The sequence below is a fragment of the Podarcis tiliguerta genome, assembly GCF_965153285.1.
Source record: "Podarcis tiliguerta genome assembly, chromosome: 1".
NCBI lineage: Eukaryota > Metazoa > Chordata > Lepidosauria > Squamata > Lacertidae > Podarcis > Podarcis tiliguerta.
Window position 1 is genome coordinate 59,329,435 of NC_139534.1, and position 26,415 is coordinate 59,355,849.

Sequence of the window (26,415 nt, forward strand, 5' to 3'; positions counted from 1 at the left end):
CAAGTGTGCTGTAGAGCAGGCTGTGCCCCCACATGGTTGCTTGGGTTTGGGGAGGAACAGGTGGTAGAAACTATAGCTGCCTCATTGCTGACTGCAGTAGGGAATTTAAAGGTTGTCCACCGATCTCTGGATTGTGACTTAGTAAGCCTAATAAGGCATGAGACCCTTGGTTCTCCTCTCTCCTCACTGCATTGGCAGAGTTAGAGGAAATAGGACAGTATGTTCTGTCCTATTAAACAGCAGGTTCCTGACTCAAAATTCTAATTTTGGTTTTGAGTCGAGAGCTGTATAATGGAGAGATTTCCAATCACACTCTGTGATTGCAGAACACATAATAACCAGTTTGAATGTACCCTGCCCCCCAGCAGCTTATATGTACAGTTCCTTTTTTTTAAAGCTGCTTTTGATTCTGGATGTAATAACACAAGTCCTGCACTTTTTGCAAGACTGGCACTTATTTAAAAGAGGCTCAGATTGCCATGAATGTGTGAGAAGCCATGAAAGTCACACTAGAACTGGTTGTCCAGAGTTCAGCCATGAAGCTCACTTGGAGACAGGCACAGTGTCATAGCCTAAACCACCTCACAGGTTTTTTGTGAGGCAAAGATGGCGAACCATGTGTGCTGCTTGAGCTCCTTGGAGGAAAGGCAGGATATATAACTTAAAGTGAAACAAACAAGTATATGAGTCTGTATCACATCATCACTGATCTGCTGCTACAAATATTGGCTCATTGCTCACCATTCCCCATGTTGGGGAACAAAGCAGCCTGCAGTTGTTTCCCTAGGATGGGAGGAGGTTGGAACTTCAGGGCACTTCCTTTTGCAGGTGCAACAGGAGGGAGAAGAAGAGGTAGAATGGGAGGAAGCAGCTCCCTAGACTACCCACTACTGCTGTGCCGCCACTACTAAAGTACCTCCTGGGATAGAAAGCACCCTGCAGTTGCAACTTCTTCCCTAGTTCTCCCAACAGGAGGAGTGGGGAAGAGCAGAGGAAAGCAAAGAAGCAGCCAGAGAGTGCCTGCTGCATTTCACAGCATTGTATTCACTGGTATACTGTAGATGCACAAACTTTTTTTTTTTAAAAAAAGAGCTAAATGTGTTCACAACGCATTTAAATTTCTCTTGAATATAAGTCTGTCTTGGGTTTAAAAACATTTGAGAATGTCATTTGTGGCACATTTTATGTTTGCTTTTTGATCACTCAGCATCACTGTGCACAACTAGGCTAAAAGCCTTGTCTGTACCAGAAAACTTGCTTTGCCTTTGACATCACCTTTTCTTATTTTTAAAGTACTATGAGATTTTATAACTGTAGCTCTGTTTAGAAGTCTCCTCCAAGCTGATTCTTATTAGTACTAAAAGAACAAAAGGGGTTTTCTTTTTCATTCTCCATGGGTGTTTTCCTGCCTTGATGCTTTCTAATGTGCCTGGAGAACTTAAAAGAAAAACCTGTCCAATCCTAATTCAAAGCTTAGACTCTTTGTTCTTACACAAAGGACAGAGTTTGTCCCCAGCTCTTGGGCCTCATTTTTTTTTTTTTTAAATCCTTTTAGGCTGCCAAGCAAAACCTCACCTATTATCATCAGTAACTTTACTTGTTAGGTAGTTGTTAATAATATAAAGCCTCCTGAAAATAGCAGAATTCCCCTTCATCTGTCTCCAGTCCATGGCAATTGAAGGAGCTTTTTAGGTGACAGGCAGTATGCTATTTTGATACCTTTAGTTCCTGGAAGCTGGCAACAATGTGAATAAACCAAATAGGAAATCTTATTTCATGTCAGAGAGCTACAAACGTAGCCCAGGTGATTGACTCTGCCCTTGGAAATACCTCTCTGGCCAATCTGTTCCAAAATGCTTGAAGAGTAAGGCAAGGAGAAGAGCACTCTTCCCTTCCCTGGTTTCTCCGCACCCCCCTAACAGACGGCTAACTTCAGACATCTGTCTTCAGCTAGAAAAAGCACCTTGATGATTAATTGTTGAATAACATACTGTGTGCAGTTGGAACAGGAAGTCCATACAGATATTCTACAAAGCAAACAATTGTTCCCAATTTGAGACAAGCTAATTTTATTTGAGCAGTACATTTGGAGAAGGGGAGGTATCTGCCTAAAACTCTATGTGTGTGACCACTGCTTGCTGAAAGGCATCATCTTCACCATGGCATGGTGTCCCTGCATTTCATAGTTGGCGTTTTCCTTTTATGATATATTTAGATTGGTCTCAATGCTTGCATTATGGGGCAAAGGGTAGAAGATGTTAAGTAAATCCACAAGCCTCATAATCCCTCAGCAACTCCCACTGTGTTGGATAATTTGTGTTCCCCGTAACTTTGTAAATAGAGCAGTGTGGGTGGTTGGGGGCAGCCTCTTCTGGCCCCCTTCCATTTAAGCTGTGATTTATCCAAATGTTTTAAGTATTTGCCATATTAAACCATAAATGCAGTTGAGTAGTGGTAAGCACAAAGTGATCATGTTCTTTGAACAACAACCACCCTATATTTTCTAACAGCCTCATTTTTACCAGGTTCTATAGTACACAGATATGGGTTTTTTCCATGCTATTTCTGAGAGCACCTTTATAAATTAAGTTTGTTTAAAAGGCAAGTACTATTGTTATGGGTGTTTGCAGGAGTTTCCTAAGGAGGCGTGGATTGGATGATCACCCACCCACCCACATCAAACCACAGAGAAAAGCTCTACAAGTTCTGGCCACTGTGTGATTACCAAGTTTGGGCACCAGATCTATGTGGGTAAACATGGTCTCTGAGTAACTTGTTTCCAGGCCTGTTGTCTCCATAGTTTCTCACTGGGTGAAACTGCTGTTCATATATTAGGAGAACTGGCATCCAGATGACAGACTTTCTACTGCAACAGAAACCCTCAGTTCTTTCCCTGCCTCCCTTCATTTCCTCCTGCTGTTAATTTTCCACAGCTTAACGCTTCAATTTAGGGCCCCATCCATACTTTAGTTGGATTTGAAATCCCGAGAGGATTTTTGTGTGTTTCCTCCTCTTTCCCTGAGAAAACCCGCTGTTTACTGCTGAATCAGAGCAAACGTCTATCCACAGAAAACCTGATTGATGTTTGTTCCAATTCAGCAGTAAACGGCAGGTTTTACTAGGGAAAGTGGCGGGGGGGGGGGATCCCCTCTCAGATCCATGACTTCTTTCCCCTCCCCCTTGGAGTGATCAGGGTTTAATGGTGCTGTCCTGCTAGTTAAAGAAAAGTTCCCCTTACGTTCTGCTCTTCAAAATGTGTAAAGGCATAAGAGATTCATCTGCTGAGTACATGTAGGTGTGGTTATTAAATTATATATGATATATAATTTATTAATAAAGCATAGACATTTATTGTAAATAAAAGATGGCCATACCATTTATCGTTTAGATCAAGCTTCCTCAACCTCAGCCCTCCAGATGTTTTTGGCCTACAACTCCCATGATCCCTAGCTAGCAGGACCAGTGGTCAGGGGTGATGGGAATTGTAGTCTCAAAGCATCAGGAGGGCCGAGGTTGAGGAAGCGTGGTTTAGATAGCAATATCTGCATATCCTGCAATTTTATAAACATGGAATACTTCTTATTATATGTGAATTATTTGGAGTGTGTTAGATTGTGAATATATAAAAGGTTAAATTTTTTCATTCCAAATTAATTAGTATACAGTAGCTGTTACTTTTTTCATACTCATCACTAATATGTTTTATAAGTTTGGTCTTCTTTCTCACACATTTGTTCTAATCTAACTCTCTTTTTATTCATTATATATGTAATATACAGTGATTCATCTGATGCAAAAGCTATGAGAGAATGTGTTTGTGATCGGTAAAATATTTCTTGTCTTCTTCCACCCTTACCAAAGAACTTTTCATGGCATTCTATGACTGGTGCTGTTTGTATGAATAAGTGTGCCTTGCTTTGTGTGGCTGAATTTCTTTCTGATACCAGAACTCTCATTTTTATCCAGTTCTTATGAATATGAGTTACAAAAATTTCAGGGTAAAAAATAATCAAATAAAAATCACTCTATTTTTTACGGTTGTGTTACATATTTAGGGCTATCATGCATATTATACCTATGCCGTGTGTCAATTGTGTGGTTCTTTCTAACAAATCAATTGAGCCCCAGCCAGCTTTTATCCATAATGTGGTATGTCTGTGAACCAGTAGCAGGAAACACAGACCCCAGACAGCTAATGGAAGGAGGGGTTTTAACGGCTGTTTATCCAGATTTTTAGGGGGTGGTGAATTGTGCCTTGACGATCAGTCTAGACTGGGTGTGCATAGCAGGGAAAGCACAGCTACCAAATAAATTTATTATAATAATTAAAAAAAAACCCCTGATGAGTTGACATGGGTTAGGGCAGAGGGAAAATCATGCTATGCATCACTGATGTTGCAGACAATATCCAGGACTACTAAGCCATGTTTTGTCAAGCAAAATATGCTAATGAGAGGCAATATTGCATTTTAGCAAGTTGAAAATGTGGTATTTGTCTTTGCAGAGATGGATGAAATATCTGACTGTTTCTCTCTCTCTCTCTCTCTCTCTCTCTCTCTCTCTCACCCACACACACACACACACACTCCCTCTAACAGCAGAGATGCTAAAGGATGTTTGTCCGCAAGACTCAGTTCAAAGCTGCAACCAGATTATATTCTGGCCAATTTTACTTATGTATGATCAAGTTGATAGAAGTGGGTTTCGGTAAGGAAAGGGACAAAGTCCTGTTTGGCTGTGTAGCTCACTGTAGTTACTTTGAAAAAGACATATATATTTTTAACCAACTTCACAGAATAGTGGGAAGAATAAGAGGTGGTTATTAGACGACATTGTTGAACCACATCACGCTCAGCCCCAGCCTGTATTGCCAATGGTTCAAGCTGATGGGAGTTTTCATCCAACATCATCTGGAGGGCCACAGGTTCCCAATTCCTATTATAACTGGTCCTCAGCCTTTAGGTTAGATGAAAAAGAAAAACCATGTGCCTCATACATGCACAAATATAGGCCAAGCAGAAAGAGCATCAGTGGAAGTTAGCAGGCCATCAAACCTCATGCAGTATGTGTGCTCAGTCAGGGCACGGTGACAGCTAATTTTCTCAGTGCTTCCTGCTGTGAAGAACAGCTCAAGGACTCTCTTGAGCTTCTATTCTCGAGGGTTTGGCTTCGGACAGTCTCGGAACCTCATTATCCCTCAGTTTTATTTAAATACCATTATTGAATAATTGATATCCAGTAAGTGTAGAAAGCATCTCTTCCAGTGTTCAGTGTCCCACAGAAAAGGGGGGAGGGGAGGAAGCATCCCTTCCTTTCATTTAGAAAACAAAACAAAAAACATCTTAGAACATATTTCCAGAATGTGAGTTGTTACTTATAAACATCAGGAAAAAATGCAACTGTTAATGTTAATTGACACACCTCTGGGACATTATGTAAAGTGAATTTAAGGCATAAAACCCCATGAACACAGTGGATTGCAGAGATCTGCAGCCTTATACAAAAGTCATTGCAGGGATTTAAGATACAGTGTTTGTAATATTAAAGTGTGCCTGATGAATTTTTCCAGAATTAGAAGTCATTTCCAGCTTAAATGCAACATACAGGTTATGGGTCTTTTAAGAAGAGGGTTATTGTTTGGTTTGGGCTAAGAAATTATCAGTCAGAACCAACAAGATTTCCCCCTTCTGGCCATGAAATACTAGGTTACGTGCTGTGGCTGCTTAATGTTTAAAACAGAGTGCAGATAGTTAGCAACCATATTTAACCAAGTTCTATGAAAGATTAAGGGACAACAAGATATTACAGCACTGGCCTGGCTTGCACATGACACCAAGCCACAGTTTAACAAACCACAAATCAAGACTGAATTGGCCACAGATGCTTTTCTTCTTAATTTCAGGCGTGTTTAAAGGAACTATTTTAATCAGGTTTAATGGCAAACATGAAAATAAAATGCAGGAGAAAGTGGTTGGCAGTTTTGGAACAGGACATATTTGTGTGTGTACAAAACACTTCCAAAGGCACAGCTGCACGTATTTGATCCTATATGGAACATAAGAATGATTAATTTGTTTGTAAAATCTGTGAGAGAGGGGCTTAAGAAATATTTGCATGCGTCAAAGATTTTTCTTCAGTTTGTCTACTTTTTCTGGTGTGGTCTGTACAATTTAATAATGTATGTGTCAAGTAAAAGGGATTTTTTTTTTTTTTTTTTTTTTTTTTTGTTTTAAGCCAAGACCAAAAAAGAAACTCTTGCTTCTTTAGCTTCCATCATCTGGCAGATGAGTTCTAGGCTGAAGCAAAACAAATGTTTGTCTTAATTATCCTCTGCAAGATCTAAAAATAGCAGATGAAGAATTGCTGTAGAAGTCTTGGAAGAAAATGTTGACACTGAAGAGTTTAGTTTCTATTTAAAGTAGTTTGTCTCCGCCAGTATCACACCTACTTATTAACATCTTGTTTCTTCATTTTAAACTAAAGCAAAGTATGCTTCTAACATGCAGAAGCAACACTAAGCTGTCCATCAAGTCTATAGAAAGTAGGAGTTGGGAGTACAACCTGTCCTATCAAGTCTTTACTGTTCATTACAAAAATATCCTCCCACTTATTTTCTGTCAACTCCTTTTGCTGATACGGCTCATCCACAAGTATATTTTAAACTTATCTGGGTTGGTGGGAAGGGGAGGTCACAGACTCAGAGGTTAATTTAGTTGAACTGGCCTATGCCAAGCCATAGGGTATACCTTTATAACACTAAGCAGAACAGGTTTTATACCAATGTGAAATCAAAGTAGCTGCCATCATTCTGTTACATTTTCTATCAGGCTAGGAAGGTGCCATGTTAACCCTGAAGACATAGCTTGAGCACCGCTCCTAGTTAGCATAGAGATCATAGGAAATCTCATCATTTCCACAGTAAGCATTATAACTACTTCGTTGCTTGACAACGCAAATAGGTTTGACCATTGCATTGTGCTGTTTTACAAGTGATGAGTCAGGGATGCTGGGTCAGGTCGAGTAAGACCGAGTGAAAGCCTGGATTACTGTACAGGTAGTGAATCATCCTGCTGAGAACATGCTTTGAGTGGATGGGGTCATGAGTGGAACAGAGTTATTTCATATGTGCTCTTCATTCTAAAAGTTGAAAAAAATTGTCAATTTCAAGCTGAAATGTCACTTTGTGACAAAATGGCACCAGTCTCATGGAGAAAAAACAAATAGTGTGCTCTGAGTCAGAAGCCTAGCTGGGGGGGGGGGGGCACTGGCTGCCACACTGTGGCATGTGCCGTGTGGCAGTGACACGGTGGCTCAGGCGCCTGCAGGCTCGCAGTGAGGGGCTTGCGCCTGCCTGCCATCTCTTCCTCAGCTGCCGTACAGCTGAGGGGGAGGCAGCGGCAAGGCTCTGTGCCCTGGCTTGCCCCACCCAATAGGAGGCTTGCCCTAACCCCATGGGCAGCTCATCTGGGCGCAGGGCATGTGCACTGCCCTGGGCACCTGGGCGGCTAGCTGTGCCACTGCTCTGAGTGATTCCCAACTGCTATGAAAATAGAATGATCATGTAAATTATAGCAAAATAGTATGAGTGCCTAACATAGCTCCATCCTGTTAGTGGGTGTGGTGATACAATTTAAAATTCTAGTGTTGTGCGGGGATGGGCGGCTGAATGCTGAATACTCCCCTTGCAACTGCTTTTCTCCAGTTGGACTTGCTTTCAGTACTGGAGCCCACTCTTGAGATGAGCTTGGGTGAGTTTAGCACATCTTGCCTGGTCTCCCACTTTTTGTATTCCAAATTGTACCTTGCTTTGCACTTCCTTGGTGCTAAGGATGGAGGAATTTCTCAGTTTCGCATTTTTCTGATATTCAGATCTCCAAATTTCTGCATTCGTTTGTGATTTTCTTTTCTTTCAAAAAGTCCTCATGAAATGTGAACAGAACTGGATTTCCCTTTCTATCCTCTCTTGCAGCAGATCTGCTTTCAGAGACACTGATCTATGGCCATTGCATGTCATTTCGTTTGTTGTCATATAGCTCAATCTCATTGCTCCCTCTTCTCTAATTGAACTGGTTAAAAAGAATCAGTTTAATAACTGGTGTTGTGATTACCATTCTATGCTAGGGTGCTGTGCTGTGCTGTGTGCTACTTCTTTATGTTCTTTCTTAGTTTTTTCCAGAAATCTAGAAATCCAACTCAATCTGTCCCATTAAAGAATACTAACATCTCGTTTCTGCTGACATGAGCAAAGACTTGCTGGGAGGCGGGCAGGGGTTTTGGATGAGTTTTATGGGTATCTGATGCATAGCATTTCTTTGAAGCCTCAATGACCTGAAGATACTGGTGCTGAACACAACTGATTTGGAGAGCCAATCGGCCATGTCAGAAAATGAAAGGCTGATTAAAATCAGATGTTGCCTTTAAACTGAGCTCCCTTACATAAGCAAATTGTCGACAAATGACATCATGCTACTATAGAAATACTAACTCCTGTGCTTCATACTCTCTCACCCTCTCTCTCTCTCATTCATTTTAAAAACTTAATCATGAGTGCCTTGTAAAGTGACAGCAAAATTCCACCCCTAAAAAAAATGCAGTACAGCATGAACAACTATTTACTGTTCAGAATAATTTTTTTTGCTAGCTAAGCAAAAAGTATAACTGGTATCACAAAATACACAATGTTGTTAGATTGGGCTAAATCAGAGGTATCCAAAGTTATGTACTATCTAAAGCATACAGTGTGTTTTGCATAAGGAATAGTTTGTCTCTGTGAACTTGTGTACATATTATCTTATACAAATTCAGCCCCTTCCTGAAATCCCTTAATTGGTGGCATCCCACTGGCAGACCCAGGCTTGAGATTTGTCTGCCCCAAACAAGTCATTAGGAATAAATGAAGGAGAAAGCTCATGGTTATTCTAGAGTGAGATAAGCCATGAGTGCAGGTTCACACATAGTGCTAAACTAGACAATGGTTTTAGCTAGCACAGTGGCCATGATTTTTGCTCTGGGATTTTACATATCTGCTCCCTTACTCTAAGTAATATGAGAACATAGTTTGTGATGAATGCATTTCAATTCTTGGGGGGGGGGGGGTGTCATAGCTTTTGAGGCTTAAAAAGTTATATTTGTTTTTTAATTTTCCCTCAGTCAATCCAGTGGAAGAAGGAGATCATCTGCATAAAAAGGAAAAGCAGTATTTCTTTCAACCTGACCAATGATCATCAGTTGTGTAGAAAAAAGCAGAAAAGTTTTCACTGACTATGGAGTTTGGTGGGCAAGGCTGAGAGGGACCATGCTAAGGGCTGCCTGAAAGTGCCAGCTGCGGACGGAAGAGGTGGATGCAAAGAGGCACATTGAGCACTTGGAATGTTTTCTGTCAGGTAGCATCAAGGAGGGAGAGGCCACCCCAGCCTCAAGACGTGCAGCGTGAGACGTAAGGACCATCTCAGGTAAGGCCTTCCGTGTTTCATCTGCAGCATTCACTGGTTTCATTTCCTGTGAATGCTTATGTGGATTTAGTGCTTTTGACAGAGCAGAATAAATACTGAGGCTAAATAAAGGGTTACCATTATTTAGGGCTTCCAGCTTGTGTACTGACCTAGTTAGTATACTCTAAAGAAAGAAAGGGAGACTCAAAAGGCTGAGACTTCTGCTATTCCTGGACTTTTTCAGTGCAGTTGGAATCTCATGATGAAAGAGACCCAAGTTTTTGCTGCTCTACAGTTTTTCACCCAATTTGCATGCCTTTTTCTGCTGGGGAGGTCTACCCCAGGAGGCTTGAAACCAGTTCTGAAACACCTCCATGTTCTGTGATCAGCTGTCATCCTTCACAATCCTGGCAGCATTTGTACCACACAGAGTTGGCCACCATTTCATAATGTTCTGCTTAACCTATTCCATGGATCAGGTTAGGTGGAAGAACTTACTCCTGATGTTAACTATCTGTTCTTTCCAACCACATAACCAAATTTATTGTGCGTACGGGAGTGTACCTGTCATGAGCCCTACGGAGACCTCTTGGCATGACTAATCAGAAAGACAGGAGAGATAGGATAAGAGGGGCAAGCTTGTTGTTTGGGAGAGGCCCGAGTAGTCTTATCAGAAGACATCCCCACCTCAGTGGTGCCAGACATTCCAACAAAAGATGGAGGTGCATCCACTACCCTCCTTCATGAACCGATGGCAGTCTTGTATTTTAGTATCTGGTTACCATTAAATTCCTGTAAGGTGCACAGGGGGTTTCATAAATGCAGAATAAGTGCTAAAATGTATCTTCAGTACCACCCACCCCTTCAGGGACATTTTTCTTGCCCTAGGTATCCCAAGACTAGAAGTAACCCATGCAAAATGAAAAATAGCCAAAAGAAATGGGCTTAGGACTAAATTTTAGTTGAGAGAGGTGTTCAGCACTCTCCATTCTTCTTTATTTTTAATTGCCCTTCAATCCTGACCTCTGTTTTATGGAATTTGGTGTGGCCTGTATTCTAACACAGTGGTTGTGCTGTCGTCTCATGCAGTTAGACTGGTATAAGTGAACGACAGGATAAATTAACTCTGGTTTTTATCTTGAACCATTCTGGACTGGTAGCTTTCTGTCTCTATTTAAAAAGCATTATCAACATGTTTGATTAGAAGAGTGTCTAGGATTGCAGTTGCATTCCCCTTGTCATCACAAGTATGAGTCACAGTTTCAAGTCAACCCTTTCCTGTTGTTTTATTGCTTTTGTAGTTGCTTTGTGTATCTTATATTTTTGCTATGTTTATTTTATACTGTTGTAAGTGGACTTGACTTGGCATATTATTATATATAATGGAATATAATTTTCATTGTAAATCAATAATACTATATGTATATTCCTATCTGTAGAAAATTTGATAAATGTGATTGAAAACCGGGAAAGATTTTGAAGGTGCTGCTTCTTGCAATAATTACCTTTAGTTGCCTGTCTTTTTCTTGCTGGTGGTGATTCCCCCCTCCAAAAAGCTTGAGTTGTGCAATATGAACTCAGTATATATTTTATTGGGATTTTGCAGCTTAAGCCTGTTATTTAGCTTTATGATAAGGTTTATGGCTTTTAGTTGTAAGCGAAGCCTTTTTCTATTAGCACATTTGCCCCCCACCCCTGCTATGACTGCTGCTTATAATGTCATTGTTTGCCTTTTCCTTTTCTTACAGCCTTTGACATGAAGAAAGATATAGATGCCTTAATAGCAGAGGAAAGGGCAGAAATCATTGCTAAGTATGAGAAGGTAAGAACCTTGCTTTCCTCCCACTTAATATGCTACCAACCAAAGATTTCTTTTGGTTTAACTGTCTACAGAACACAGGAACTTGTAGTAAGTCAACCAGATTCAGAAAATAGCAATATGGGATATTCAATTTTCCCTTGATCAATGCCATCCATCTTCAAATCATCCTTATTATTTGGTTTTTCATACATTTTGGAGGGATGAAGGGACCATGGGGTCCTAGCAAGTGAGGGATTAATTGGCCCCAGTATATTGATTATATACTACGCAGCTTGTTTTCGCTGTGTGCCCTCTGGTTCTGCAGCCAGACATGTATTTCCCCAACATTCTGCAGAAAGCAGAAACTTCAGTAAAGGGTTCAGGGTCTCAAAACACAATGATAAGGAAAGCTATAAGTGCTACATTTTCATTTCCCATCCTTGATCCTTCTTGTCCATGAGGTATAATCTTTTAAATGGTCCCCTCCATTTCATGCTGGGCCACAGGCAAAGAAGAACAGTGATACTGCAGTCATTGTAGAAGTGAGGTACTTGCAACCAAAAACAACATATTTGTGCCCAGTGCATATCATAGGCAAGACAGCTGCCATTGTACAAATATTAGTTCATACCCACCCATCACTTTGCTGACCTGCTTTACGCTTACAACTTATAAAAGACACAAAATCAACCCATGGCTAGTCTTGGATGAGTAAAAATGACGTAAGAACACATGGCATCATAAATTTTCTCCATTTCTTCTCAAAATGATATCATCTGTTAGTCACCATAGTGTAAACTATTGTGCAACCTTCTTTACAGGGAAGGCAGGAAGGAGCTCAGATTGATCCATGGGAAGATGCTGACTTCACTCTCTACAAAGTCACTGATAGATTTGGGTTTTTGCAGTAAGTTCCCCTTTTCTTGTCCTCTTCATTTTGCTGAAACTAGTGCTGAAGGCCGCAGTTGCATCCCTTTCACTGTCATGGTTGGGTCCTCCACCACTGTACCTCAGCCAAGTGCCTTTACTAGTACTTTTGTCCACTTGTGCAAGTCAGAAGCAGAGAGGAAATCACTTTCTGTTGCTTATGAAAACTCCTGCCATGATAAGGTACAGCTAAGCTATGAGAGGGTTTGGTCCTTGGAAATCAATATTTGTGTTTCCTTTATACAGGCAGATTATGTACATAGGATGTAAACAGTTTCTGAAAAGCATGGAAATGCAGCACTGTTTCAGCTTTCTACAGCTGCCCTTTAGAGAGATTCAGGTGTTCAGAGTGCGTAGCATTTTAACCCCTCTTTTTTGCCACCTCTATTATGGTGGTTTATGCAAATTTATAGCTTTTTGTTTTATGTATTGTATCCATCTGTGAACAAGAGCCCAAGGGAGATCTCCCTTCTGACACTGTTTCCACATTTTCTGGGGCCAGGCATCATTGATCAAATGTGAAATAAAGAAATGGTCAAGTTAATAAGAACCTCCTTAGCCAAGTAGTAGACCAGTAATCTGCTATGGGTAGTCTCCACCTAATGCATCCCATCAGTGCAAGAATTTTCACCTATACAGTGGAACTTCCTCCCTTCTTCACTCATACACACCCTGTAGCCTCTCCAAATCTGCTGTGGAGGGTTGGAGGAGCCCCTATAACAGATTTCTGGGCAGTAAAGGGAGAGAAGAGCGGTGAAATGTTCCATTGCAAAAGCAGAAATCCTTGCACTGGTGGAATGAGTCACTTAGTGCTACTTTATATACAATCCTATGTCCCCCCCCCCCCCCAAATCATTTGAAGCATATTGTCAGGCCTCCTTTCTGTACAGGATCACTTTGCTTGTACACTTCTTGCATTATGCATTGGTTCATTTAGAATTTTTCATCTTTCAGTGAGCATGAGCTACCAACCCGCAGTGCTCTGGAGGAGAAGGTAGGAACTGGGAGCTTTTCTTTCTCTAGAGTAATTGGGGGGAGGTGGCAGCTGCTGCTGCTGTGTTTGTTTTTCAGTAGCAAGTGATGAAAGACACTGCAATTATTAACATAAGAATCTTAGCTCTCTGGATAAATAATAATAGCTCTTCATCCCAACATAAACACGCTTGCTTGGAAGCAAGTCCTGCTGATTTCAATTAGACTTCCAGATGACTGTGTTTAGGCCTTAGTCAGCTATGAAGATAATGGAACTTCATCACAAGGAAGGTTTGATTATATTTCCTCTGTAGATTCTAAAATGCAGCACCAAAGCTTCACATGCAAAACTGGGAGGCTGCTTAGCAGCTTAGCTTGACCTGAGGAAGAATGGTCAGCTGCTGAATTCTTGTAAATTTTGCTGGCAATAATTAGAAGGATGGTTGGGCATTATGGATAAATTAGAGGTGAGAAAGTGTGGCACTGTAGTCATTAGATCTGCAAACCTAGTTGAGGGAGTCTAAGCACCTCACTCTGTGATATTCCTGTCTTTTTAAGGGTCAAGTCCATCATCCATCAAATCATTCAGTATCTTGCTTGTGGGTCATATGTGCTGTTGCAGTTGAATGAAAGAGCATTTGCCATGCTCAGAGTAGGTTTATGCAAACCTAGCTGTACAGCATTGTGTTAAGCCATATCATACATTGTACAGTTTGGATGAGATTCAAGATAATAATACTGAAGGAATAGCACAGGAGTGCCTAACCTCAAACTCTCTAGGTCCTGTTGGACTCCAGCTCCCATCCTTTTCAGCCAACATGGCCAATAGTCTAGGATGATGGAAGTTGTAGTCCAGTAATATCTGGAGAACTAATGGTTTTCTACCCCTAAAGTAGCATATGAGCTAAAATTTTATTTGGAACCTTCTACTTTCTAGCATAAGGAATGAATGCAGTTGGGGAAATTCCTTCTTGTCTGTTTAAAGCTAAAATATTTAAAGCTAATGTCTTACATGCACCATATGACTCTATATTCTGATGGCTTGGATATCTAGCTCTCCCTCCTTTCTTGCTCACACAAATTGGAAATAAACCCTCTAAACTACACTTTCAAAATTCTGTTCCAGCAAAAACTTCAGGAAATTGAACGAGTGGACAAATGGCTGAAGATGCTAAGAAAATGGGGAAAATACAGAAACAGTGAAAAGGTGCGGAATTGTAACACATTTTAGTAGCATTACAGTGGTACCTCGGGTTACATACACTTCAGATTACATACGCTTAGGTTACAGACTCCGCTAACCCAGAAATAGTACCTCAGGTTAAGAACTTTGCTTCAGGATGAGAACAGAAATTGTGCAGTGGCAGCGCAGCAGCAGCAGGAGGCCCCATTAGCTAAAGTGGTGCTTCAGGTTAAGAACAGTTTCAGGATAAGAACAGACCTCCAGAACAAATTAAGTACTTAACCCGAGGTACCACTGTATTCTAGCTTTTATTTTAAGAAAATGGAAGACTGAAGAGTGTATTGTGTCCTTTCTTTTCACAATTGTGGTGCCGAAAACTGAGTAGGCCATTGAAGGCTTTGTTTCTGTCCTCTGGCCACTTTCAGCTATGTGAATGAGAAATGTGTGTAAATTTTTCAAGAAGATTGTTTGGGCCTCTGATTACAGCAGTACTTTATCCCAGTTGCTGAGTCTGACTGTTCAGTAACATTCTGTGGTGAATAATGCTCTGTCATACTCAGACTAAGGCATAAGAATAAGCAAAAGGAGACTCCCCAATTGAATTGGAATTTATTAGCAAATTTGGCATTGTGGAATTAGGACTCTGCACATTCTGGGAATGGCTAGCTCACTACAGAAAGAAGCATACTAGACCCAACAGAGCAATTACAGAATGGTGGAGTGTTCATTTTGTGTCATTCACCCTACATATGAAATCTCAAATGCTTAGTGCTACAACCGTCCCATTGTAACTAGTGTTTGGTTGCATTTTAATAATGGTCTTTTCTGTGTTTTTAGCTTGTTCTATTTTATCTGTGTAAGTCTCCTTGACTAGGGAAAAAGCAGGATATAAATATAATAATAATTGTAAAAATGGATCATTTAGTCAACTGTGCCTAAGGCTTAAAAAAGTCCACCAGCCTTAAAGCATTTTATCATGCTGGAAAAGGAGCCCAAATATCAGTGCTCCTAGTCAGAGTTGTTCAACAACGTGTACATTGCACTAGTTTTGCTTGAATTGCAGGTTTCAGAGAAAAGGATGGGAGAGAGAGGCCTGGATTATGATCAGTGGCATTTGGCAAGCAGTTATTTGCAGAGTTGGTTGTACGGTAATTTGAAGAGTGTATGGCCCCTAATCCAAATGAAGAAAAGTTAAAATGCTTCCTTCTTGTAAGCACCTTCTAAGAAGTAGGTGAGCAGCTCTGGAATACCATGTAAAATTATTTAGCTCCCAGAGGTTGGTTTGTTTCAATTTGTTTTCTACATTTTCACCAAATGGTCTCAAACCATTTATCAACAATAAGATAGGAATAAAAAATACGGAATAAAAAAACATATAAAAACATAATAAAATATCCAGAGCAAATCCTTTCAGTTGCCTTTGGAAATCCTTCCTTATTTCAAAACGTTAAGAGTCAGAGAAAAACACTAAGGGAAAGAGGGAATTGCTTTCTCAGGGTGGATTATTGCTTCCTAAAACAGTTTGTTTCAAAGTGAAATGGCTGCCCTTCTGTGATTAGTGATTCTCAGGGCACTGAGGCATTTTACAACTTTGATTTTAAGTGGATGAGAACTTCAGATAGATAAACTAGAGGCAGTTTGTTCATTATAATTTTATCTTGTTGGGCACTTGCTCCCTGCAATGCTCTGAAATGAAATATTGGCAGAGAAGTAGTGCTTGAAGCTATTTACTCTACATGCTGTTGGATTTGCACTAATTAAAAATCTAACTTTTAGAACCATAGCAAAAATATGCTCCTTTCTCTGTAGATTTCTTAATTGTACAAGAAAATGCAGTTACCACTGATCTCTGAAGCAATGTGGAAAAGAATTTAACTAGCCTGGTATGGCCTGGAATCCTGGGTATCATATAATTTTTTGTACTGCCATTGTACCCTGATTTAATGATCTACTGGTATTTATTGTGGCTTAATCTTTCCTCTGCTCATGGAATATTCCTCCCCCTGCCCCAATACCTTTCATTTTCTTTTTCTCATTGAATCAGTACATTCCAGTCCAGTTAGGAATACTGTAGTATTCAGACATCACACTATATAAACATGGAATTTTGTAGTGAGCATGGAATATGGTACCCTAAAAATCTCTCTGTTTGAAAAATGTATAGCTTTTATGGATACACAAATAGGCATGTTAATATCTGAACAAGTTCTGGTGAAATCATAGAAGCTGGGTGATGTGGAATGGGGAGAATAGGATTTCACTGAGCAGTTGGTAAAGGCTTCAGTGGCTTGCGTAGTTCCTCTTTTTCCTGTTCAGAAGTAAAAATAATTTTGTAAAAAGAGGTAATTGTATACATGTCTCAAAGTGCTTCTGTTCCTGATGCAGAATTTGTGTTACATTGCTGCTACATTGTGTGTGTGTGTGCGCATGTGCACACATTTGTGTATTCAGGTGCCTTATTAAAACAATCACGATTCAACAAAGAATATAAGTGAAACTTAATGCACTGGTGCCAGTCATAACAGCACCCATTTATTTCTATGACTGTACTGCAGAGTCTTTCCCACTGCTGGTCTATAATGAAAGAGCCAATGCTGGGTTTTTTTGTTTTTTTGTTTAAAGGTCTGGCCTTCTCTAGAATGCCTTATTCATCTTATTATTCCCTAGAGAACTTGAGGGGAGTGAAATGGAAAGGAGGAATAAGTAAAAAAATGTTTTGCTGAATTGACAGTCACTTGTTTCAAGATTCTTGGAGCTTCTTGAGCAAAAATTAAATAGATCAGTGCCCTTATATATATGTACACACACACACACACACACACACACACGGGCCAGATTCAACTAAGTTGTTGCACTACTTGAAGTCAGCACGATGAGTCCCGCTAGTGCAGTGGGACTTCCTCCCCTCTGCTTCCCCCAAGGGATATCTGACTGGGACATTTTGTTTCAGAATGACTAGATAATCTGTATAAGCACTGCCAACCTGTTACAAGTTTTGTTACATTTGAGACACACACACACACACACACACACACACACAACTGAGCAGTTTGTGCTAATTTACTTTACTTTTCTTTTAAAACTGTGTAGATGTTCCGCAGAGTTTATAAAGGGATTCCCCTCCAGGTGCGAGGCCAAGTCTGGTCACTCCTGCTGGATATTGAAAACATTAAGATGGAGAATGAAGGAAAGTATGAGGTAAGTCATATTTGGTTTCATACAACACAGAAGTTCATGGTATGGTGGGACACTAATGAGCCAACCGCTCAACTGCTCCCCCCCCCTTTCAGTTCAGTAAGTTTTTCAGCTCACTTTTTTCTTCCTCATATTTTAGCACTTTAACTTACTTTAATTCAAAAGTGAAGGAAGGCATTTGACTGTCAGAAATATGGTGTGCACAATGTTCAATGCTTCCCTTCTCTGTTTAAAAAAACATAGAGAGTAAGTGAGCTCTCCCGTGCATAATTGTACAATAGGAGAATGCATACCCTCCAATAAATGAATGAATGAATAAGACAAAAAATGTTTTTAAAAAATGCTTATCAAATGCTAAATTGTCTTAATTAGTTATGTGACCAAAGTTATCCAGCTGATGACCATGATACTTCTGCAATCATATTCTACACAGCAGTGAATCACTCCCAGGAAGAAGAGTATAATTTTCCCAAACACAAGACTTTGCGAAACCTAATGCTGAAAACCTATCATATACCCAATACAAAAGCACAGTCTTGAGGAACACGCAGACTGTATGCGATAAATGAAAAATATGTGTGTGAAAATCTAAGATTGTAAAAGATATCTGTACTTCTGTGAAACAAAGTATATTTGACTGCTAAAAAGCTATTCAAGTCATATTCTTGGGACCAGAGATATCTTGCAGTAACAGAAATTTCCTTGTGCAAGGCAGCCCTACCAAATTATCTTAGTTTTCCTCTATCTTCTTGCAGCCCCTTGAATCGCATTGTGTGCCATTCCAGGGGCTCATTGACCCTATGGAACAGCTTGAGGGCAGGCAAGGGGTAGTAGGAGAGGAACCAGGAAAGCTCTACTGCACGAGCAGAGTTTTGTTTATCTAAGGATTCTATCCATTGATTTCTAGGCTGCGCTTCCTTTTAATAAAAACAGCATCATCTGCATCAATGACCAGTATATTGGGAACTGTGTGCTGCATAATATGGAACTTGTGAAGAGAGACAGAATAATCAGACTAAACATCAACCTTCATTTTATATGTTACTCTTAGTTATCTATCATGTTTTTTTCTGGAGATTTCTCCCATATGTTATTTATGATTTTTAGCCTTTTTTATATACAAAAAATAAATTAAGTAAGTAAATGTCATTTAAACAAAAGTGTATATAACAGGTTACAGGTAGGTAGCCGTGTTGGTCTGCTGTAGTCAAAACAAAATAAAAAAATTCCTTCCAGTAGCACCTTAGAGACCAACTAAGTGCTCATACCAATAACAAACTTAGTTGGTCTCTAAGGTGCTACTGGAAGGATTTTGTTTTGTTTTGTATATAACAGGATTTGCTTTACCAGTATCTCACTACCTGTTTAATCCCAATTTTAGGGATTTTTTCCTTGGTAGCAAGCCCTTGATCAACAATAATTTGTCACTGACATCCCTGTAAGAATTCCACTTCTAAAAGCAGGCTTGTCACAGATGCACGAGATTTCTTGTCCTCTGAAAAATTTGGAGCTGTCCTGTTTTCTCCAAGGTTCTTTCCACAGCCAGTGTTGTGTTTCATAAGATAAAATCCACAAAGGTGCTTCTTTTGAAAGCAGCCAGTTCTGTACTATAAATGAGAGTGGTATTTATTAAGAAAAGCAACAGCATTTTGAGGATTTTTTTTTTTCAAATGGCCCATGTCATTTCCCAAATAATATGCATATGCCACAGTTAGTATGGACCAAAACTTCAGAGAGAACATGTGACTGCCACATGCTCTCTGAAGCCAGAGTGGTCCACAAATAATTCTCTGTAGAACCCTCATCCTCTTTTCCAGGAGTCGTCAGAAATGTTTGATGTGCAATGTTTAATAATTCAGACAGTTTCTTTCCTCAGAACATAAGAAGGAGAAGGACGCTTGTCTGTGGGAATCTGTCAGTTTCTTATTTTGTTGAGCCATTGAGTTCCATAAACAATGTTTTGTCAGCCTATCCATGGAACTTGGAAGTATGGACATATGACTCCAGTTGGTTACAAAAGAGCGTAACAAAATCAGTTCTTTCAAAACATCCAGATAGTTGCAGAGTATAAAGTAATTACATGCTGCCTATGAACACATGACTGGCGTGTCACCGATCCCAACATTTCTCCGGAAACTTCCACTAACTAAAACAGCTGTACTTCTGAGGCAGGGTTATCAAGAGAATTATCTCAACTATTGCCTTTGCATCCTGTTCAGGGGATGTTCCCACCTAGCCATGTCACACAGCAAGTGATTAGAATAAACAAAAGTCACAAGCAGTTTAACTAAGCTCCTGAGGGGTCTGCAATAAACAAGAGACTCACTGTATAATAGGCTTTTCATGAACATAAATCCAGGAAATCGGCTCTTCATAATCCTCCTCATCCTTCGTGCCACCTGAGGCCAGAAATTAGCTCTTCGTGATCTCAAAGAAAGTCGGAGCCAGATTTTCATAAGGGAATGTGAAAGGATTGATTTCCCATAAAATCTATGGGCCTTTGTCGTCCAAACTATTTTAAGCATCTTGCTACTAGAAACAAAGATTCATGCTTGCTTTGGCTACAGCTTCATCTCCAAATCCAGCACGCCTTCATCTATGCAAAATACATTCTATATGCCCCTTTAGATTGGAGTTTATGTGTCTGACCAAAGTGTGGGCACACATACTCTTCCTTCTCTGTCAGCAATCCATTTTGCCAACTCAGGACTATTTCCTTCAGTTTGATTTTTCACAAAGGGCATCTGTGTGTTGCTTCCATCAATGAAAGTGTAATGCATTATCCATGTGCTTCTTTGAGGGCAGACACAGAAGGTTATGTTGAAAAGCAGGAGTGTCTGGCATGCAAGTAGACTGGCTTATATAGAATATGATGAACTTCCCAGCATGTTCCCTTGAGTAAAAATAATAACATAAGTGACCTGCAGTTTGAAAAAGACTCTGGGAAGATTGGGAAGATTTATGGGGTGGGACTTTTGTGGGATATGGCAAAAAGTTACATCAAGACAGTTAGCCTAAGAGATAACTGTAAAGTATTTCAGAATGTTTGTCTGCGTTTGAATATTGCCATAGCTTGATAGCCCCAGATAACTGAACAACATAAAAGACTCTTTTAAGTTATTTGGTTAGTTAGTTGTTATTACACTTATATCCCACATTTCCTCCAAAGAGGTCAAAGTTCTCCCCTTTCCCATTTTATCCTCAAAAACACCTTATGAGGTTGGTTTGGTTGAGATATAGTGATGGGCCCAAAATCACCCAGTTAACAATAGTTGAGTGGAGATTTTAACCCTGATCCTAGTCAAACTCTCTAATCTGACATTCAGAGTTCTGATCTGGCTCTCGGAGCATTTTTTTCTAACTCTCCCAAGACCCCACAAGATATTATTGGTGGCATTAGGAGAAAAAGCGGGGAAATAAAGTAGACACACTAGAGCCCCAGCACCCTAGTAAGGATGCAAATTGCTTCCTCCCTGGCCAAACATTTACAGAGAGCCAAGGGGATGAATAACGCCCCCCTTCAACTGATCTGCACAGATTGGCAGTGTGCTATTTATGGGTTCACTCTCATGTATGTGAGAGTGTGGGCTGGCTACCGCTACAACTGGTATGGAGCCCCCAGAGGGTTACCCAAGGGTGAATATGGTCCTCTGGCTAAAAATGTTAGCCATACCCGCTCTAACAGTTAGTTAAACTGCATACATAAGTAGATTTTCCTTACCAGTAACACCTCTAATCTGACTGCTATATTATTCCAAATTATGTGCATCAACTTCAGTTAGTGTTTTCTGTTGTTTATGTTGTTAAGCCACCCAAAAGCAGAGGTTCAGGTACCTCTAGATGCTTCAAAATATTTTCTTAATGCTTTAACCCATCTTCCTTCATGCAGAAAATGAAAGAACAAGCCAAGAGCTTCTCATCAGAAATCAAGCAGATAGACCTTGATGTCAATCGCACCTTTCGAAACCACATCATGTTCCGGGATCGCTATGGAGTAAAGTGAGTTTCTCATGGATCTTCCCTCCTATTTTAAATATATATTATCTGTGATCCTTTGTCCAGCTGCTTCATGTGCTTAATGAAAGCTTTTAGTTCCTGGAAAATGTCAAGGAAGAGTGTAAAACATAATGAACAGAGATTAAGTCTCCAGGGAGATGATTATGTAAGAGTAATTAAGAAAAAATAGAGTACATTTTGATTCTAAGAAAATTTAAGCAAAGGAAAGAAATGGTAGCAAATAAATATTGCCCCTTGAAAGACTGAAGAACCAGACATCACCCCATTGCTTTCAGAGGGAGGGGGGCACAGCTTTTCTCATTCCAAATCTATTCTCCATTCCTCCCTCTTCCTAAACATGCTTAGGATGTTAAGTTCCAGCCTTCAGTGGATAAGGTGGAAGGCAAGAACTGGCAGACTACTATCTTGATGTTGTTTAGAGATAATGTTTGACAGGAGGACAGAGTCTCCCTCTTGCTAGCGCACCCTTGAGAATATTGCAACCTATTTGTGTGCTCATTGGATTCCACAACCCATTTATTTATTAATTAAATTTCTCTACTGCCCTTCATCCGAAGATCACAGGGCACTTCACAGTATAAAAGCACAAGAATACACACCATAGTAACAAACAAAAACAATACCCCCCGCCCAGTTTAAAGGGCCATATATTGTTTAATTAGCCAAAGTCCTGGGAGAAGAGGAATGTTTTTGCCTGGTGAAGTTGCCAGGCGAGCTTCCTTTGGGAGAGCATCCTCCATATGGGGAGACACACTGCACATGTTACCATTGTGCAGTGTGCCAGTTCTACTGCTTAGTTTCTCATACGGTTACAATATCCTTCTTCTGAAGCACTACAAATAATGAGCACCTTAACTAGTAAAAAAAATAAAAATAAAATACCAAAAAAAAGGGCAGATCCCACTCTTTGTTGTTTTTACTCATCCTTTTCTTCTTTTTTTCTTTAATAGGCAACAAGCCTTGTTTCATGTCCTGTCAGCCTACTCAGTTTACAACACGGTAAGCTGTTAACAGATTCAGCAGGAAACTGAAAAGTGTTATATGGCAATAATGTTTTGTTTAGCTTAGAATAAGAATTTAGTTTCTGTGCTGGCAAAACATACTGCTCTTGTACAAGAAATGAATGTACAGAAAGCATTGAGTGGCATAGAAAAACGATGGGAAAGTGCGCTGAAAATTGTGGGATAACAGCAGGGTCAGATGATGTCACATAACCTCCACACAAACAGATCAGGATGAATGCTCAATAAACAGTGACAGTGTATAACCTCCACACAAATTTGGCAGAAGCAAATGGGGAGGAATGCAAAATGAGGTTATCTTGAAGAGCCCAGGGTCATTAAATACAGAAAAAGTACTTGATTCAATGTATATCGTTTTCTTGGGTGGTATGTTTATAGAATTGCATTAATATCTTTAGCTCCAGGTGCTGCTAGAAACATTCATGATGCTGGAAGCAAAAACCAAAACAATTAATGGGGGTGGGGTGGGGGTTGTTCATGAAACTGGAAATTCTGCAGATTTCAACCATGCTGTGATAGCTCTGTTTTTATACAAAGAAAGACACAGCCGCATATTTGGGCCTTGCTATCATCATATTTTCTGAGTAGCTTTTCTGTGACTCTGACCTACTATTTGAATGGAAGATATTGGTCAATTCTCTTTGTGACTTCTTTTGCTGCATTCAGTGGCAGCTTCACAGCTGAAGACTCCAATTTGTTACAGTCAGTTAAGTCACTTCCAGCCACAGGGCAGAGAAGAGAGAATATGCTTAAATTAGCTACAGAATTTACTGTTTCCATGAACATGGGGAGACTCATCCCCACCCCCTTTAACAGAAGATGCTTATCCTATTCTTTGAATTGGCTATCCAGCAAGAATTTAAAGTGGCATGTGTTGCAGTGCTTCTGTTTCATGCAGGGCTGCCTATAACAGTTGTGATATTATCTGAATTCACTTATAGCAAAAGTAAGGAATTACTTTTATTACTCTGCAAATGCCAAGGCAGATAAAAGTCCATCATTATTATGCCTATAATGCAGGGAGCAGGGCTGTAATAGGGAAAGAGTGAATTACACCAGCCAAGTGTTACATGCATTTTGCTGGGTAGAGGTATAGTGTATGGCAGCCTTGAAGCTTAGTTCATTGAGGCATATTGGGGGTTTTATTGGAGGGGGCAGAGGGGTGCTGTGAAGCTGACTTGAACACCAGTGTAATTGATTAAGGACTGGAATGAGTGAAGTGAGCCAAGGAAAGAATGGAGAATTTCAGTGGTAAATGGGAGTATTTTTGGATGCCTGGTCTACACATGGGCAGATGGCAGGTCTACCCACTGAGAAACAATGAGAGGGGTAGATCTAACATGCAAGCTTCTCAGAGACCAGGTCTACTCAGTCCTCTGCTGCCCAGTCACCAGATCTGCCAGAAGGGCCTGCTGCCCCAGAAAAATTCCTGCAGACTCCCATGTCCAAGGATCACTAGTCACCCCCTTGCCTGAATAGTTTGGATAAAACTTGTGTCCCATTCAATGTACTTATGGGAAAGTTGCCTTTCATTTTTGTGTGTAATGTCTACTCTCCTGTAAAGCCGATCTTGTGTAATGTGTGTCTGCATCTTTGGATCTTTCAGGAAGTGAGCTACTGCCAAGGAATGAGTCAGATTGCAGCTATCCTGCTGATGTACTTAAATGAAGAGGATGCCTTTTGGGCACTGGCACAGCTACTTACCAATCAGAGGCACGCAATGCATGGTAAGGTTCAGCTGAAAACACTCTTACTCTTCCCTGCCACCTTTGCAATATTTTGTTTGTTTATTTCCTTTATCATAAATATTGTAAAAAGGTAAAGATAAAGGAACCCTGACAGTTAAGACTAGTTGCGAAAGACTCTGGGGTTGCGGCACTCATCTCGCTTTACTGGCCGAGGGAGCCAACGTTTGTACCATCCTTCCATCATATTCCCAGGGCACTTTACAATAGGTTCTCATTTGCTAGACTTGGGAATTAGGCTGTCATCACTTTCTTTTTTTCTCACACCTCTCTCATTACCAATATATGCATTTACTACTGGTGTACAGAGAAGTCTCTTAATGGAACGAGGGTAGGCCCTTGTACTTTGATTAATATTTTGTAACTTTGAAATATTGTGAGACCTAGGTACCTACAGGACTTTGCTTTAAATATGTAGCAAAATACAATACTTAACTGCAACTGTTCAAACACATCCAGAAAATGTTGGTCTGTTTGAAACTTGGCCACATTTAAGCTCCTTTATCATGCTGAAGCTTTGGGAAGGAGCAGGGAAGAATAATCTCTGTGCAGACTGTATTTTATTGAAAAAGGGAGGGTAGTTTGTATAATCCTGTAAGTAACAGGAGATTAAAGTTTGAGAGGTCGCTTTGACCAGCGCCTTGATCCCTCTGCGTATGCCTTGGCTTGTAAAGAGGACCAAAAGAGTCCTCCGGCTCTCCTTAAAAAACAACAACTTGGGTTTAAAGGAATCAGCTGAATTTTAGTGATATTAGAAGTTTGTGGTGCCATGTTGCATTCTACTGTTGTAACTAGCAGTAACCCTGTCAGGGATGAACAAGGCCTGGCCCAAAGAAACTCAAATCACAGTCTTAGGAGCCGTCTTGGCTAAGTACAAGGTATTTTTGGAAAATAAAAAATACTCAACCTTTTGGATGTTCTGGTCTGCCACAGCATCCATGGGCAGAGTTCCTTCCAGATCTTGTCCAAATATGAAACTGTAAAACTCTGTTTTATGGACAACACACTAGAGTTTTATATGCACACTTGACATTCACCTTGCTTGGAACTGCTGGTATTTGGACATTTTAGGAAAGGTCCCCATTACTGCACCCAGATCAGATGTTGTGCTGCTCTTTTTCTTTCTAATTCCTTCTGACTCTGTGCTTTTCCTCCCTTTTTCCTTCCAAGGATTTTTCATTCCTGGATTCCCAAAGCTACAGAGATTCCAAGCCCATCATGAGGCAATCTTAAGCAAACTCTTTCCAAAGCTGAAGAAGCACATGGTAAAAATTTCTGTGGTTAAGTGAAAGTTTGCTGTGTGTGTGTGTGGTTATTTGTATACCCTACTCTTTCTCCTAATGGAGCCCAGGGTAACAACCAGCTAAATATAGAGCTATCGAAGTATCATCTTTTGTTCACATATTCACAAGCACATTTTTCATCATGCACCACTTCCTTTTTAAACCTTTATTGCTCCTGTTAATGGAGAATGTGTTATTTATCTCAACAATTTATTCTGCAATTATGGCTGAACAGAATGTGGAACTTTTAAAAATCCGGATAATTTTATAGGAAAGCTAGAAGCAGGCAGCACTTTCAAGGTAAAATGAGAGAGTAATTCAGCCACTGACAGGACATGGCTATCAAATTCAAACATAACTACAGTACATGGTTATTGTGCCATTTAACATTTGAGGGGAAATACAAGGATATTTCAAGCATGCCAGTTTTCAGAGTTAAAAGAAATATTGTTTGCAACCCTTTAACTTGTCTGCTCAGTGAACGTTTTCCTCATTTGTACTCTCCCTTAGGACAAGGAGCAGATGTCTACAGGGATTTATACAACGAAATGGTTTCTTCAGTGCTTCATTGACCGGGTATGGGTCTTGAGGAATGAGGTGTTCAACGTGCTTATGACTTCAGTGTCCTTTTTCCTTGCACCATATAATTTGTGCCTGATCAAAATTAATCTTGTATTCCGCTTGTATTTTCATTAATTAGGATAGTGATCTAAATCAAGATGGGGCTGGTAAGCGAAAAGTCCTGTTTTGCATAGGATTGTCACTTGGACTAATTTGCTCTTTAGCGTTAAAGTGCCCAAATGGGAATCACATCTGTCTGAATTTACTTGCTGGAAAGA

At 40.1% G+C, this 26,415-nt stretch overlaps 1 protein-coding gene across 3 annotated transcripts in view; it reads left to right on the forward strand.

Annotated features, from left to right (window-relative positions):
* Positions 1–26,415, forward strand: part of LOC310671529 (uncharacterized protein) — a 91,085-nt gene that overhangs the window by 53,272 nt on the left and 11,398 nt on the right. For all 3 annotated transcript variants that reach the window (XM_083427762.1, XM_083427763.1, XM_083427761.1), the window contains exons 2-12: positions 9,151–9,452; positions 11,180–11,253; positions 12,054–12,139; positions 13,114–13,153; positions 14,258–14,338; positions 17,405–17,512; positions 21,399–21,508; positions 22,477–22,525; positions 24,155–24,275; positions 25,464–25,558; positions 26,087–26,152. In XM_083427762.1, coding sequence (XP_083283888.1) covers positions 11,188–11,253; positions 12,054–12,139; positions 13,114–13,153; positions 14,258–14,338; positions 17,405–17,512; positions 21,399–21,508; positions 22,477–22,525; positions 24,155–24,275; positions 25,464–25,558; positions 26,087–26,152 — 822 coding nt within the window. In that variant the 5' untranslated portion in view covers positions 9,151–9,452; positions 11,180–11,187. The remainder of the gene's footprint in view (positions 1–9,150; positions 9,453–11,179; positions 11,254–12,053; positions 12,140–13,113; positions 13,154–14,257; positions 14,339–17,404; positions 17,513–21,398; positions 21,509–22,476; positions 22,526–24,154; positions 24,276–25,463; positions 25,559–26,086; positions 26,153–26,415) is intronic.